This window comes from Vipera ursinii (genome assembly GCF_947247035.1).
Source record: "Vipera ursinii genome assembly, chromosome: 6".
NCBI lineage: Eukaryota > Metazoa > Chordata > Lepidosauria > Squamata > Viperidae > Vipera > Vipera ursinii.
Genome location: NC_139515.1, coordinates 75,576,210 through 75,591,612, shown reverse-complemented (window position 1 = coordinate 75,591,612; position 15,403 = coordinate 75,576,210). Strand labels below are relative to the sequence as shown.

The window sequence follows — 15,403 nt, the reverse complement described above, 5'->3', positions numbered from 1 at the left end:
ACTTCCAAGTTCAGCTCTCACCTCCTTAGGATAACTTGGAAATGTTCACCCTGAACCAGCCTGTTGGTGAGAAAAGATATAACTCGTGCAGAAATAGGAAATGTATCTAATGAAACATTACACTTGGACTTTTGCTGATAAGCTTTAGTTCAGCACAGAGAGGAAAACAACCTACAGATTGTGTCCCAGACTAGATGAAAGCCATTGCTTTCAATAGATTCAGCTTGCTGCCCATCTAGGAAACAAATCCAACTGAAAGCCATAAAACATAAAGTGGGCCAGATTAGTTGTGATGAAGTCCTGTCAGTTTCAACATGATCTGAGGATATTTTGTGTCGAAACATGCCCACAAATTCCAGTTCATCTCAACTGAAACACCTATCATGGGTGGTAGAAACATTTAGGAAATCTCCTGCCTGTGTCAAGACTTTGGATGTAGGCTTATCCCATTGCTGAAATATTATCCATGTGGGCTGAAGCATCCTGCTTAGCTTGAGCATCAGGCAATGCTATGTATGCAGTGGAAATACATTGCTGTAGGTCTGTCAGTATTTTTAGTTGCAAATTTAAATGATTGGCCAGCACAGCATCCACCTGACTCTAGATATTTTAAGTAAGATGTCCTTATTTCTCCATTTCCAAACACTGCTATTAGCCTTAACAGCTGTGTACATAACAATTCAGTGAAATGCGACAGGATGCGCTCTCAGAAACTAAGACGCCGACCAGACACCTGCCATGCATTCCATCCAGAGGTAAGATCTGTTATCCATAGCTTTCAGTCACAGAATAATATGCAGAAATTATAGAATTAGATGTATAACAATACCCTTGTAACCATAAGGTCTGCTTCATTTCCCATGGAGCCAATCCTACTCTACTACCGTACTAGGGATGCTGAACACCCGCTGGCCTTCTCTTTTTTCAGGAAAATGCCCAAGATTGTGGAGGAGCTGCAGCAATTTCAGCCTCATCAACCTTGCTCCTGTTTCTGCTGTCAACCACAGCTCTTCTTCTGCGGTGACAAAGTGCACTGCAGTCCTTACCTTGAGCCTGGGCTGCTATTTTCACATGGACCTCAAACAGAACATGACCTCATCATTTCTGAAGGACTTCCTAACTCTACATTGTATTTACAAGTGATAAAGAAGAGAGAGATAATAACTATGACACAAAGCTAACAACTGACTCTTTCCATCTCTACAGTACAGAGATGTTCATATAAGGGTAGTGTTGGGGGAATGATGTTTATTAGATTTTTGTCTTAGCATATAACGTATACTATATACTAACGTATAATGAATTAGCTTTCTCCACGTGGAGAAAGGTGCTATCTACTGGATTTAAACCTCTAATACAGGTAGCATTGACCCGGAATTAGGAGACAGCATAGGAAGTATCAATTATGAATATGTGCAGATGGCCCTGCTGTCTTTGGGCACTTGCAGAGTCATGGATGCAGGATTATGAAAGGACAGCAAGGAAAACACCCAATGTCCTAATCCACCTGGGAATGTACGATGTCTTTAGGGCACGGGTTGGCAACCCGCAGCTCTCGAGCTGCATGTGGCTCTTTCAGCCTTCTGCGGCTCCCAGTCTTCTTCCGCCATTTGCAGAGACAGAGACAGAGAAAGGCACTTGCGCTTCCCTTCTCTCTCTCTCTCTCTCTCTCTCTCTCTCTCTCTCTCTCACACACACACACACACACACACACACACACACACACACTTTCCCCCTCATGGGGCTCCTGATTGGCCCTGCACCTGGGTGCCTGGCCCCCTGGGAGAAGTGCAGCAAGGAAGTCCCTTTCCAGGGCTGGCCCCGTCCTAGGTGCATGTGGCTGGGGAGCCGCACAGAGTAGCCCTGGGATTCCCCCTGGGAGCGGCCCACCAGAGCCTTCACTGAGCAGGCCAGCCTTCCCACAAGCTGTGGCCCCAGGAAAGGGGTCTGCCCCGTTTAGGGTCAGGGGCTCTCTTCGGAGTTGCCCCCAAAATCCCGCACTTCCCCTGAAGCCCACTGGGAGATGAGAGGGGAGGCGGCAGCAGTTGCTCTCTCAAGGGACCTCTCGCCAACCCGGTGGATCCGCTGGGCGCTTGCTCCATCCTTCCTTTCCTTTCGGGTGCCATTTCTGAAAAGGGGGGGGACCCAATTGGAGCAGGACCCCTCCCCAGCCCACAGCTTCCCAGGGAGGCTGCCGGGGGTCACAGCTTCCCGGGGAGGCTGGCTCAGGGTTGGGGGAGGAGGAAGCCGGGTGCTGTAGGAGCCCCAGAGCTGGAGGGAAGAAGGGCCACCTGGAAGGATTGGTACATATTGAGGGGGTTCCTCTCCTTGGGCAGGGAGTCCTGGGACCCCGGCTCCCCCCACGGTCCAGTGCAGGGCTTCCCCCCAAGTATCCTGCAGGCTGCTTTGCAGGGGGGGCTGCGGTGGGGTCCCCAGATGGGCAGGGCAGGGAATTGTGTCTGGGGTCTTCTGTAAGACCCGGGGTGTCTCTTCCTGATTCTGCTCAGCTCCTGGTCTTTGCTCTGAAGAGAGCCGGCTGAGCGGCTTTAGGGGTCTTCCAAGGGGGGGCTGACTGTGCTGCTCACTGGTCAGAGCAGGAGGGTGGACCCCTGCCCTGCCAAGGGGGTCCACAGAGCCCAGCTGTTTCCTGGGATGGAGCCCTTGACTCAAACCAGGAAGAGAGAGCAAGAGCTTTGGGTTCTGCTTCCCCCCCCACAGGGAATTTGGATTGTGGCAGATGTGAACTGGCCTCAGGGGAGCGATGGATGCCGAGAGATGTAACACACACACCTTGCGTTATCCCAGACGTTTTCTGGGAAACCCAGGAGAAGGATGTCTAATGAAATATTTTGATTTTTTTTAATTAAGAGATGTGGTATGGGGATAATTATGCTGTATTTAAAGGTGGTAGATAAGCTACTAAAATTGTTTTTACCTGTTGGGATGAAGGAGAAAGGGTTTCCCCCCCACCTTTCTCCTGTCCTTTTCTTTCCCCCCACCCCTGCATTTTTTTTCTTTTTCTATTTTTCTATTTGTAGTTTTTATAGCTTGCACCGGCTTTTTATTTCATAAATACGAGGACTCAAATAGACATTGAGTATTTTATTTGAAAGCAACCTTCGACCCAGCGTCTTTTTTTGGGAGTTCAAAATGCTTTTGTTGCATGCAGAAATAAAAATTTGTTTTCTCTATAGCAGTTCATTGATTTCATAAATGCAACACACTATAGTTTTTTTATACATAGCACAAAGGTAAAAAATAATATATGCAGTGTTATCTTCATTTTAGATGTCAAAAGGGTTTTCTGGCTCCCAGTGTTTTCTTTTCTGTGGGAACGGGTCCAAGTGGCTCTTTGAGTGTTTAAGGTTGCCGACCCCTGTTTTAGGGAAACACCCAAAAGGGAACATTTTTAGCTACTTCTGCTTTCTCCCTTCTTATCTAGTGTGCCAGACTTACTGGGTGAAATCTTTATCTTATGTCTGTCAGCTTTGCTGGGTGGATTGCTTATGTAATTAGAAAGAATAAATACAAGGATTTCTTATCATTTGGGGCTTCTCTCTTTTAGAGGAGCCCGTCTTTGTTCAGCTGAATAAAAACGTAAAGCTTAAAGGCAACTTCTGGTTTCTGTACATTTTTATCAAGCAAAACCTCAGAACCTGCACAGCAGTAGTCCTCGAGTTATGATCATGATGGAGCTTACCCATCAGTCATAACTCGTGACAGACATAAAGCAGGTTGGTCAAATAACCAATCTGATGTTACGACCTTTTCTGCAACAGTCTAACACTGCAGTTGTTAAGCGAATCAAAGGTTCACTATGGGCTGGTTTTTCAGAAAACTGGAAGGCCCATTTTCAGCAAAACCATTGTAATCCATAATCCACTTTGATCACGTGACTCTGCGAATTGCCATAAATGCAGGCCAGCTGCTGAGCCCCCAAAGTGCGGTCATGTGCAACCACTGGAACTTTGAATCTGGGTTGCAAGTACTCCCCAAGTAGGTCCATCGGAATTTCTCTTGTTAAGTGACCAGTCATAAGTTGAGGACTACCTTTTCCTTGGCTAAATAATTTTAAATGTTTGGACAAAACTGGTGAGAAATATCAGAATTGACTGTTTCTCCAAAATTGAACTTTGGCATGAGGATAGGTCAGGGATGTGTTCCGGATTTTTTTAACTATTGCAATTTTCAGCCAGAGTTTATGGCTCTTACATTTTGTTTCTAAACACTTGAACATTTTATAGAATTATGATTCCTTGTGTAAATTACAGAAATAAGTATCAGACTGAACTTATAAATTAAGACACCCGATTTGGCAATGACAATGTTTTCAAAAATGATTTTGGAAAAAAACCATGGACATTAGGCTACTGCCTAGCCCTAGGGCTTAATGAGACAATAGATATTGTTGCTTCCAGCCAGCCACTTTGTGCCAAAGATTTATTTTCCCTTTCAGACAAATGCTTCCTCCTAGGTAAGGCTGCATAATAAATTCTTTAAGTTATTAAGGGCATGATGCACATCTAAGAGGATGCATCCCTGAAAGGTAGAAATTATCTCTACTTTTGGAAGCTGTTTTGCTTTGTGAAAGAAACTATGGGCAATTTCTTCATGCTCGCTTGAGAGTTTATAGATTTCACCCTTAGGAATTTAAGTACCAGGTTGTTACACAACAAAAAACTTGGTATTTTTACTCAAAACTGAGACCCAAAACAGAAGTTAGATTAACTCAACATGAGTCATCAGAAATGATCATTTTACAAAGCACCAACAGGATGACTAGGAGTTCATAAAGTTGAAAGAGGCTATTTACACTATGAAATCCAAATTCCTCCTCAGTCCAATTTTATTGACTGATACATTCCCCAAAAGAAATTTGTGACAGGTTGTTGTGTTTTGCTTCCACACCACATCCTTTTCCCCATATAGTATTTGCACTATATATTGCATAGTCATGTTGACAAGCACAAAGGGCTATTTTTACGCTGATGCTGAAGCAACCATAAATTGGACTATTTACTAATGTGTAAAGATGCAATAAAACATTTTCAATACTTAACAGCAGGCAGCGAAAATTAGAGGGTAACACCAAGATTGCGTCTAAAAATATATTAAAACAGCACTAACAGTTAAACTATTATGTCTGACTGGCATGTTTGGTCATTTTTTTCTTCATGTGGTCTAAATTTTACCCTTCAACTGTTAAGGACATTTTAATATTGCTGGACACCAGTTCTAGAACTAAGGTTAGGAATGATCAGTCAGTAGGTAACAGTATTTGACAAGAAACCCACAAGGTCCAGAGAGAAACATAAAGAGAGATAGATGGTCCTAGTTATGCCGTGTCTGTGGACTTCGAATCACCAACTTAAGTCTTTTTTCAGAGAACCTAGATATAAGCAATTTCTCCTCTATTGCCATAGAGAAATAGATTTTGGAAATGTTGTTTTCATGAAGGTACAGTTCCTTCTGTTTTAGAATATTTAAACAGAAAGATAAAGCTCTCCATAACACATCAATTGACCTTGGCATATGCACACCTCATGCTAATTTGTCATTCTTCCACAGAATGCCCTCCTCTTTTAAGGCGATCTGTCCTAATGCATCTGTTCTTCCAATTCCAAGCCAAATATAGTTTTGGCACCAATTTCTTTTTTTAATCTCTGGAAAAACTCCTGTGCACAGGCCGTTCATATTTTTTAAATGCTACTGTAACATCATTCATTTATTTTTATTTGTTTCTTTATTGCCCAAGAGGCAGCCTAACAAACTTCAGGGTAGATAAAAATAGTTCTACAAAGTAGTTTTAAAATCTTCCGTAAAGTAAGTGATGCACAGGTCTCTTCAACACCTAAGTGGTCATAATAGCAAGACAATAATTATTTTAACCTGGTGTTCTAAAAAGAAGGGGGGGAAAGTACAAAACACAGTCTAACTAAAACACATGGCTTTCTTGAAAAAAAAAGAAAGATAGACAATACTTGTTTAATTTCAAGTTAATATGGTTTCTGTGATGTGGTTATGCATTCAGATTTCTTCAGCTCAGGTTGCTAACGGTGTCATATATAAAAATTCCTAAGTGATGGAAAAACCTATCCTAGAATTTTCAGTAATTTACCCTTGATATTAAACCAACCACTCAACAGATCTGATTAAATTACCTGATACATTCCGGTAGTCCTTGACTTATGACAATTTGCTTGATGGTTCAACTTGATGGTTCAGTTAGGATGGCCTTGGGAAAAATGGCATACAATCCCTACTCGTACTTATAACTGTCACACCACCCTCACAGTCACAATTGCAATTTGGGCACTTGGCAACCAGCTCACGTTCACCAGTTGCAACATCCCGCAGTCATGCGTTCACAATTTGCAACCTTTTTTGCCAGTTTCCAGCAAAAAAAATGCTCATTAGGGTAGCTGGATTCACTTAATAACCACTATAAAAAATGTCACAAAATTGCAACAACTTACGATCGCAACAACTTACAATAAAAATTCAGGTCCCAACTGAGGTCATACGTCAAGGACTACCTGCCTGGGGGTGTATGTGAGTATTAAATTACAAATGCAGTTACCTCTTGTAATTTATACTGGCATGAAAAGACAACAACAATAAAAGCAAAAATCCAAACCTGTTTTACATTTGTTCTTTTTATTAGAAGTTAAGAATACAACAAGTAATGGGATCCCATTGGCTGGAGACCCCCCTCCCCCAATCTTCAAAATCCAAGATGTGCTTTGTTGCCTTCAACAGTGAGCAATTAGAAATGAAAAGTAAATACTGAACAAGGCCACTAGTTAATGGGGGGGAGAGCTGTGTATCTCAACTACGCTATGCCGAACCCTGCACACACATCAAAAGAAAGCAAGCAAACCTCCAGTTGCTGAGAGTAAGGCATTCAGGTGCCAACCTGGGAGGAAGTCTCAGCAAGCACCGCAGAAAAAGTGCACAGCAGCTATGCAGTTTTCATATTGGGACACAAAGTATCTTCAACAGGAAGATCAGAAGTCAGGACAGCAAAATGGTGCATTGTATACTGTACAGGTCCTGTGCTGTTAGACTGGATTGCAAGGGCCACATTCAGAGTGAGCGTGGGTAATCCAGAGTAGGGAGATATAGTCTCTGCTGGTATATACAGAGATACACCTCTAAAAGTGCTTCTCAAACAGGTAAGTCTGGATGTGATATGTATTACCACTTCCCCACCTTAGGTAAACTATCCTTTTATCAGCTAACTCCATAAATATAAAACTCCAAAGTTTCTCCTAAGTGGTCTCCCAGTTTGGTTGAAGGGATTCAGCTAATACTGTTCTGTTTTCAGTCTGGGATCAACACGTTGAAATGAATTAGGCTGTGATTTTTACCTATATGCATTTAGTATCATGATCCTATCCAGAGCCCATTTGTATCTGAATTTGACTACAAGAACCAGTTAAGCACCTCCTGCAGGTTTAAATACTTAGAGGAATTCATTTCAGAAGAAGAGCTAAGGGGAAGACCAAGGATTTCTTTATAAAAATTTAACATTTTAAAAACGTAACCAATTATGTTACCCCACAATCGATCCTTGATAACTCACTACAGGCTAAATTATCTGTCCTTACAGTGAGACAAATGGCTAATCTATTAATCCTGCATTTTGCTCAGATGTTTCTTTCTAGATTCAGTATTGCTCACCAGCAGTAAGCCTATTTCTTCTCACTTGCCATGTTGACTGTTTTGTTGTGTCGTAACTCTCTTCTCTTCGAATACTCCTGGCCTCATACAATTCAACTGGAAATATTTGAAAGCGCTCACAACCTTCTCTCGGCACAAAGCACTACTTTAACAAGCAGAGGAAAGTCTATCCTGCGGTTTGTTTGCTTTTCACTTATTAAAAATAGTGCACAGTATTGTCCTAAATAAACCCCAGGAGAAAGAGGAAAAAAGAATGGCAGTGTTACTATTGCAGCCTGCAGAGTTCAGTGAATTTAATACAGACAACTGTAGTGTTACTGTCACTCAGCAACACACACACACTCACACCTCCACACAAAACCCCAGAACGGATTAACACATAGACAGCCAGTCCTCTTCTTAGAAAAACAAAAAACAAAATTGCTTTCTTGTGTGTACTTCCCATCCCCCTTGGGACCATTTCCACCCTAGGCAGATCCACCTAGAAGGTTGGTACCCAACATTAACAATTGCACTTGGATAAACAAGACAGCACACCCAAAAGAATGGTGAAACACTGATGAGAGACCCGAAAAGGTCAGGATATATGCCACATGGTGCCTTAAGCCATCCAACCCCAATGCAGCAAAGGGCCAATGAAGGAATCTTAAAAGACCCACCCCAGAAGAGAGCTTCAAAGGCAACGGCCTTGGCGCCTTTTCCCTTTGCTTTCTGAACAGGCTGATCAGTAAGCGCGTCTTTGCTTTTCGGGCCTTGTGGGTAGCGGATCGGGTCCACTGGATCGAGCCAATCAGTACACACCAGAATTAGGAAGAATCTGCAGGACCCAGATGCCTGATTTCAGGAGCTTCACCTAGCTTTCTTGCACTTTTAAGAATTTGTGCAAAATAGAAACAGTGTGTGGTACTTGCATGTTGCAACCAATACAAAATCCATCTCCCTCCCCCCCCCTTTTAAAACATTTATAGAAAGTTTTTTAATCAAACAGAAAGTTAGAAATCTTATTTACATTTTTTTTTCTCCCAAAAGGGCATCTAAAAATCAACTTTACCTGAACAAGATACAAATCTTGATTAAGCTAGATTTAAAAAAAGAAAAGAAAGAAAAAATGCCAAGCTCTTCCCCAAGGTAACCTCTCTTATTTTCTACAAATAAATATGGCATTGAACGTATAAGCTGATTAAGAAAAGGGTTGTTGTTGTTTTTCTTGCTTCAGTTGCAGATCCCAGGAATAAGTTAAGATTTAAGAAGGTCCACGTCGTCTTCAGAACCAATTCACTCCATTGTTTGAGGTATGAATTTTTCTCCCATCTTCTACTTAAAAGATTCCCTGCAAAACCTCCACACTATTGTCGGCGAAGTGTGGATCGACTGCTCCCACGGTTCAGTTTTGGTTATGATCCTCAACAGGGGACGGGTTTTACTGCATCTCGTTCTCTGAGCAGCTCTCCCCAAGGTTGAAACGGAACTCTTGAAGATTTGAAACGCCATGGAAGTGCACAAAAGCACCAGCCACTACGAAAATATGAAAGAGCTGATGGGAGTGGAACTACAGCAGAGGGGGGGGGGGAGAAACACATACACAGAGAGAGAAAGACAAGAGTAAGATTAGAAAACGAAGCATTTTTTCAGAACAAGCACCAAATAACAACAGCAGTCTTACAAGCTCCTAGAAACAGGACTAGCCTGATAAAGACACAATTTATTTGCTAGGAAGCACTCTTGTTCCACGTCCTTAGGCCCAGTACGAATCAAGTGGCAATTTGCACCTGTTCGAGGCTTAAGACGAGAAGGACAAATCTGCTATTTCAAAAAACTGCATTTCTATAGCCACATGTCACTCTGTCTCCGATAGTGAAAACTGTGATAGTTTTAAGTATCCCCCCCCCCGATTTCTGGAAAGCCAATGAATGCGCTAGGACGGGGCTGTGGCTTTCAACTGTCTAATCAGCTTCTGTTTCACAACAGAACTGAACAGAGGCACTACTAGAACTGAATTAGAGCTTCCAATGTAGCATCTGCCTGACAGTTCACAGCTGTACTTACCCAGATGTCACATTTGCCCGGGAAAAATCTCTCTGGGATACGAGCAGCATACAAGCCAGCGCCAGTGATGTACAAACAGGCCATGAGGGCCAGCCACCCGATCTGCCCCATGGTGGCAGCCTTGAGGAGCCCTTCCGAGATGACAAAGTGCAGAGTGGGAATCACACCACTAAGGCCCAGGGCCAGAAACACTCCTAGGAGACAGAGCAAGTACAAGAGATTCAACCTTGCATATAAATAAACCAGGGCAAGATGAGATCAAATAGCTAAAACTCAGGATCCCAGAGAAAAAATATTAAAGCTCTTTAATGTCTAAAGCAGGGGTCTTCAAACCTGGCCCTTTTATGACTTCTGGACTTCAATTCCCAGAATTCCTCAGCCAGCAAAGCTGGCTGAGGAATTCTGGGAGTTGAAGTCCACAAGTCATAAAAGGGCCATGGTTGAAGATCCCTGGTCTAAAGGTTGTGGTGGTAAGACTAACTGTTCCAATCAATTACAGGTAGTCCTTGACTTATGACTGTAATTGAGCTCAGAATTATAACCATTAAGTTGTGCTGGTTGTTAAAAGAGAGTCCTCATGTGATTGATCCACATTTACAATATTTTTGGGGTCATTACGCGAAGCCCAGTTGTTAAATGAATGCCACAGTTGCTAAGTGAACCCACTGTCCACAATGGGCATTTTTTTTAAAGAAACTGTAAGGAAATGCCGGTTCCAAGCACACACACAAAAAAAAGGATGTAAATTGCAGTCATGTTAACCACAGAACACAACAAACATCCATCAGGGCAATCATGTAATCACTGGGGGGGGGGGCTTGGCTGTCAGAACTTTGAATCCTTGTTGCAAATACCATATTTTGGGGGAAGGGGTCCCTCATAATTTCAAACAGCCATTAAGTCATAAGTTGAGGACTATCAATAAAGCGGTTCTCCTGATCAATCCAATTGTAATTTCAATTAGAAGAATACTTTTCTTTCTGCAATCACTAACGGAGGAATGCCAATCGTGATTTATCATTACTTACTTAAATAGAAAGACGCTGCACAAAAAACTGGGCTTCCATGTTGTCTCTGCCATTGTGGTGAAAATATTCACTTACGTTAACATATTATTAACTACCAATGAATCCAGCTTTGCTATTGAACCAGTGGCATTCTACTCTAACACAAAACCTGGCTAACAAAATACACCACCTTTATCATTCATAACATTAAATAACTTTTGTCATTTCCCCCCCCCGCCCTTGATAAGTAGTACTAAACCCTAACCCTGCACACAAATCTAAAATCAAAAGAAATACCAAGTCCAAAATCCTATTTATTCACATAAAGTTATTATGAACGCCTCTTAAAATTAATGTAACCAATCACAACTTTCATGGGATAACTCACTTTCGCTTTTCAAAATTTTATAAATTTAATTTTAGTCTTGGTACCCAGAAGACGCACACCAAAATCACCAGCCTAGTATTGTTTGCTGAGCATGTGGCATTTTTAAAATGAAGTGTGTTAAACCTAAATATCTCACATCTACTGTATGTGAATGCCAACTGAGTCCTTCGGGAGAAGGGCGGTATAAAAATTAAATTATTATTAAAAACTATTCAGACAACGCCAGAATCTAGCTCATTGGCTAGGCAGGCTAACCAGTTGATTTTCATCTATCCTGTCAGGGGAGGATTATCAGAGGGCGACGAACGGTGGTTCATTTGATGCATGGTGAACATCAAAGAAAGAAATCCGAGGCATATTCTACTGTAAAACTTTTAATGAGAAAACAAAAGACCTAACTGACTACATCCTATTCATCAGATAGGCTTGACCGCAATGGCTAGGTTACTTAGCTTATAGTCCCACGAACAAAATGCTGAATAATGGGTACAATTAGAACACATAATGCAGGAAAAACAATCTTGTGATATTTTCAAAAATAAATGTATTCTGGCTAAAATGTTTGTAAAGAGTAGCCACCAATTTGACAGCTTTATCCACAATTAACATTTCACGTCTGGGAGTTCAGTTTTATCTATACCAGGGGTCAGCAACGTAAAACAGCAAAAGAGCCACTCGGAACTGGTTCCGTCACACACACAAAAAAGTGGGAGCCGCAAAATGTGTACGCACATGCGTGCGTGTGCATGCACAGAACAAGGCAAAACGTGAACCACCCCGACGCCCATGCTGCATCCTGAGCCGCATGCACCTGTCGCCGCCTGGTGCCACCAGCTTACCGGGGGGCACTTGCAGGCCGAGACGACCACGGAAGGCCGCGCAAAGACGAAGGAAACGGCCTTTCAGAGGATCCCGCCCAGGCCCCCCTCTGAGGCAACGGGCCCTTCCCCGGCCAAAGGAAGCCTCGCGTCTTGTGGCTCCCCCGAGCCGGGAGGCACGTGCGCGGCGGTGGTGGGTCTCCCTGGCAACGGGCACTGGGTCGCGGCACCGCCTTCAGCCCGGGCACTGCTGGAGCCACCCGAGTGCCCTGCCCCTCCCCCCAGGGCCTCCAAACCTCCGCGTTTGACGAAGGCAGCAGCTCTCCAAATGGGGCGGCGGAGGTTTGGAGAGCTGCGCAGCTCTCCAAACCTCCGCCTCCCCATTTGGAGAGCTGCTGCATTCGTCTGTGTTTCTTTCAAACATGGACAAAGGCAGCAGCTCTCCAAACGGGGAGTTTGGAGAGCTGCTGCCTTCGTCCGTGTTTCTTTCGGGGCCGAAAGAAATACAGATGAAGGCAGCAGCTCTCCAAACCTCAGCTCTCCAAACCTCCGCCGCCCCATTCTCTCAATGGGACTTTTTTACTCCCACTTTTTTTTCAGAACTGCACATGGTGGAGGAGAACTGGGAGCCGCAGGAGACGGCTTAAAGAGCCGAATGCGGCTCCGGAGCCGCAGGTTGCTGACCCGTGATCTATACGCACACAAAATGTAAGACTAGTGATTGATAACACTTTATACGTGTGATGAAGTGATATGAAGTGATATGCATAGGCCGTTCCCAGATACGTTTTAAAGTTGTCACAAGGAAACAGACATGACTGGAATATTACATTATGCAAATCTAAGTTAACAGTTGCATTATGTAATTTCAAAGGGGACAGTATCATTTACGCAAGCTCCATTTTTCATTCTACCTCTGGTATACAATATGTTGCAAAGGCCATTCTAGAAACCTCACCTGCTCGTACTCCTCGGTATTGAGGGGTTGCAAACCGATCCCACTGTGAAACTATAATGGCTGCAATGCCCAGGACACAGATCACGATCAGATAGATGAAGCAGGGCTGAGGGTTGCAGTAAAAAGAGTAGTAAAGCCAAGGGACAAAACTGCCCATAATGAGGAGAGCAATCCCAGAGTAGTCCAGCCTAAGACAAAGGAGGGGGGGGGAGAAAAGTCACTTGTAGAGAACTTCACACACTCCAGCGTCCTTGTCTGCTCCCTGATTACATACACCTGTCATGCTGCTGATGCACCTAACTTTATAAGCAACAAGAACCATGCCGGGTCTCATCAGTAATAAAATTACATTCTGAAAATAAATTCTAGATACTGGTGAATGTACAGGAAAGAACAATTCTGGAGCTCTGTGTAAACTTTAAATGTAAGACATATGTAGTCCGTTGATCCCTGAAATAAAACTTTTGCAAACCTGCCCAAACAGGGACACTGTCTCAGCTTGTGAAGGCTACCTTATTTCCCACCTAGCCCTAAGGAACTCAGTACAGGTAGTCTTTGAGATATGATCATAATGGAGCTTGCCCATTACAGCCGCATGTCACAACAGTTGTTAAGCAAACTGGCCTCACTTAATGACCCCCACCATTTGCTCCCCCTGTTGCAAATGTTAATAGCAATAGCGGTTAGACTTATACCACTTCACAGCCCCCTAGCAGTGGTTTCCAATGTCAGCCTATTGCCCCCAACAATCTGGGTCCTCATTTTACCGACCTCGGAAGGATGGAAGTCTGAGTCAACCTTGAGCTGATCAGGATTGAACTCCTGGCAGTTGGCAGAGTTTAGCTTGCAATATTGCATTCTAACCACCAGGGTACTTAAAATGTTAAATGCGAGAGCTGTTAAATGGTGCATAGGGTACCTTGGGGGTGGGAAGACTACACAGGGCCAGGGTTGCCTGCACCAAGCCTCCCAAGGGTTATTCCCACCCCATAAAGCACCATGTGCTCCACTTCTTGCCAGGGTCTCAGCAATCCTTCAGCTTTCTTTTCACCCAGCAAGCTAGGGGAGGTCAGACCAGTCAGAATTTGCAAGCCTCCAACCAACAAGGGCAAGACTCCACCCAAGAACTTGCAGGATTTGGCCTCCTCCGGGCCCCAGCAAAACCCAAATTAACCATTTTGTTTTTTCAGTTTCTGAAATAGGCACCTGGTCTGATACAGGATAATTTTCTTATAAACTCAGCCTCCTGGCAAAATCCTGCTATTTTGCAACAGGTTCTATTCTCGCCGTGTGTAGAGTTGTTGTTTTTTTAAATGAGGCTCTGTTTTTTTAAGCAGGCCCTATTTGTTTGTGCTTTTTTATGGAACCTCCATACTGATCTTGGGCTGGGTGCCTCTCTCAGAAGTTGCAAAAAGAGAAAAGTAGGTTGGGTGTTGTTGGGCTCTGGAGCAGGCTAAGTGCTGCAAGTCCTTGGGTGAGAAAGAAGCTGGAGGCCTGCATGCTCTGGCAGGCCTGACCTCCCTTTGGTGCCCGGCCTCCCTTTGGTTGCTGGAGTTTGCATACTCCAACTTGTTGATCTGCCCTTACTTGCTGGGTGGGAAGGAAAGTGGAGGCTTGCAAGGTCCAGCTGATTCGCTAGAGCCACCTGATCTCCCTTAGGTGGACGAGTGGCTGCAGGGACTCAGCCAGGTGGGATGGGTGGTAGGTGAGCGCTGCACCACCCCGCCGTCCGTTGCAAGAACAATTGACTTCAGGGGTGCCACAGCTGTCGTTAACTTTGAAACCAGGTCACCGGTAGCTTCAGGAGACTCTGTTGTAACTTCCAAGTGGTTGCTAAGCGACCTGTCATTAAGTAGCTTACAGGATTATCTATATACATGCAATGCACTGCCATTTTTCAAAATGGTTTATATACATGGGCTCAGCAATCAATCCTTATTGCCATATGTCCAATCAGTAAATTTAGCCAATTTCCTCAGTATTTCCCATTGCCCAGGCCTAAAAAAGGCAAACTAGGGATTTTATAGCTCACGATTAATCGTTAAGATGCTTACTTGGAGAAGAGCCTGGAAACGCCTTCTGAATGGCAGTAAACTGTGTGAAAAAGCCATGAGAAGGAAAGGCAAAGGATGGCTCCCAAGAAGAACATTCCAACCACCACCTTCTCCTGAACGGGTGCTACAAAGGACATATTTGGCCGGAACATGTAGAAGATCCCCAAACACAGAAAGAACACACATCCTAGACAAAGGAAGACATGGTTACTGGAAGATAGGCAAAGGGGGCATAACCACAAAATTGTTGCTGTTGTTAGTTGTGAAGTCATGTCCGACCCATCGTGACCCCATGGACAATGTTCCTCCAGGCCTTCCTGTCCTCTACCATCTTCTGGAGTCCATTTAGGCTCACGCCTACTGCTTCAGTGACTCCATCCAGCCACCTCATTCTCTGTCGTCCCTTTCTTCTCTTCCCCTCAATCTTTCCCAGCATTAAGCTCTTCTCC

The 15,403-nt window shown here is 43.8% G+C and overlaps 2 protein-coding genes across 4 annotated transcripts in view; one reads left to right on the top strand and one right to left on the bottom strand.

Moving 5' to 3' along the window:
* The window catches only part of CACNA2D4 (calcium voltage-gated channel auxiliary subunit alpha2delta 4), a gene marked incomplete at both ends in the record, with an annotated part of 176,079 nt that extends 175,055 nt beyond the window's left edge, over positions 1–1,024 (top strand). Inside the window, 2 exons of the mRNA XM_083365389.1 lie at positions 685–755; positions 929–1,024. Coding sequence (XP_083221515.1) covers positions 685–755; positions 929–1,024 — 167 coding nt within the window. The remainder of the gene's footprint in view (positions 1–684; positions 756–928) is intronic.
* Positions 1,025–6,640: 5,616 nt separating this feature from the next.
* Positions 6,641–15,403, bottom strand: part of ADIPOR2 (adiponectin receptor 2) — a 33,905-nt gene continuing 25,142 nt past the window's right edge. For all 3 annotated transcript variants that reach the window (XM_083366054.1, XM_083366055.1, XM_083366056.1), the window contains 4 exons: positions 14,955–15,141; positions 12,901–13,088; positions 9,730–9,923; positions 6,641–9,232 (listed from right to left, as the gene is read on the bottom strand). In XM_083366054.1, coding sequence (XP_083222180.1) covers positions 9,104–9,232; positions 9,730–9,923; positions 12,901–13,088; positions 14,955–15,141 — 698 coding nt within the window. In that variant the 3' untranslated portion in view covers positions 6,641–9,103. The remainder of the gene's footprint in view (positions 9,233–9,729; positions 9,924–12,900; positions 13,089–14,954; positions 15,142–15,403) is intronic.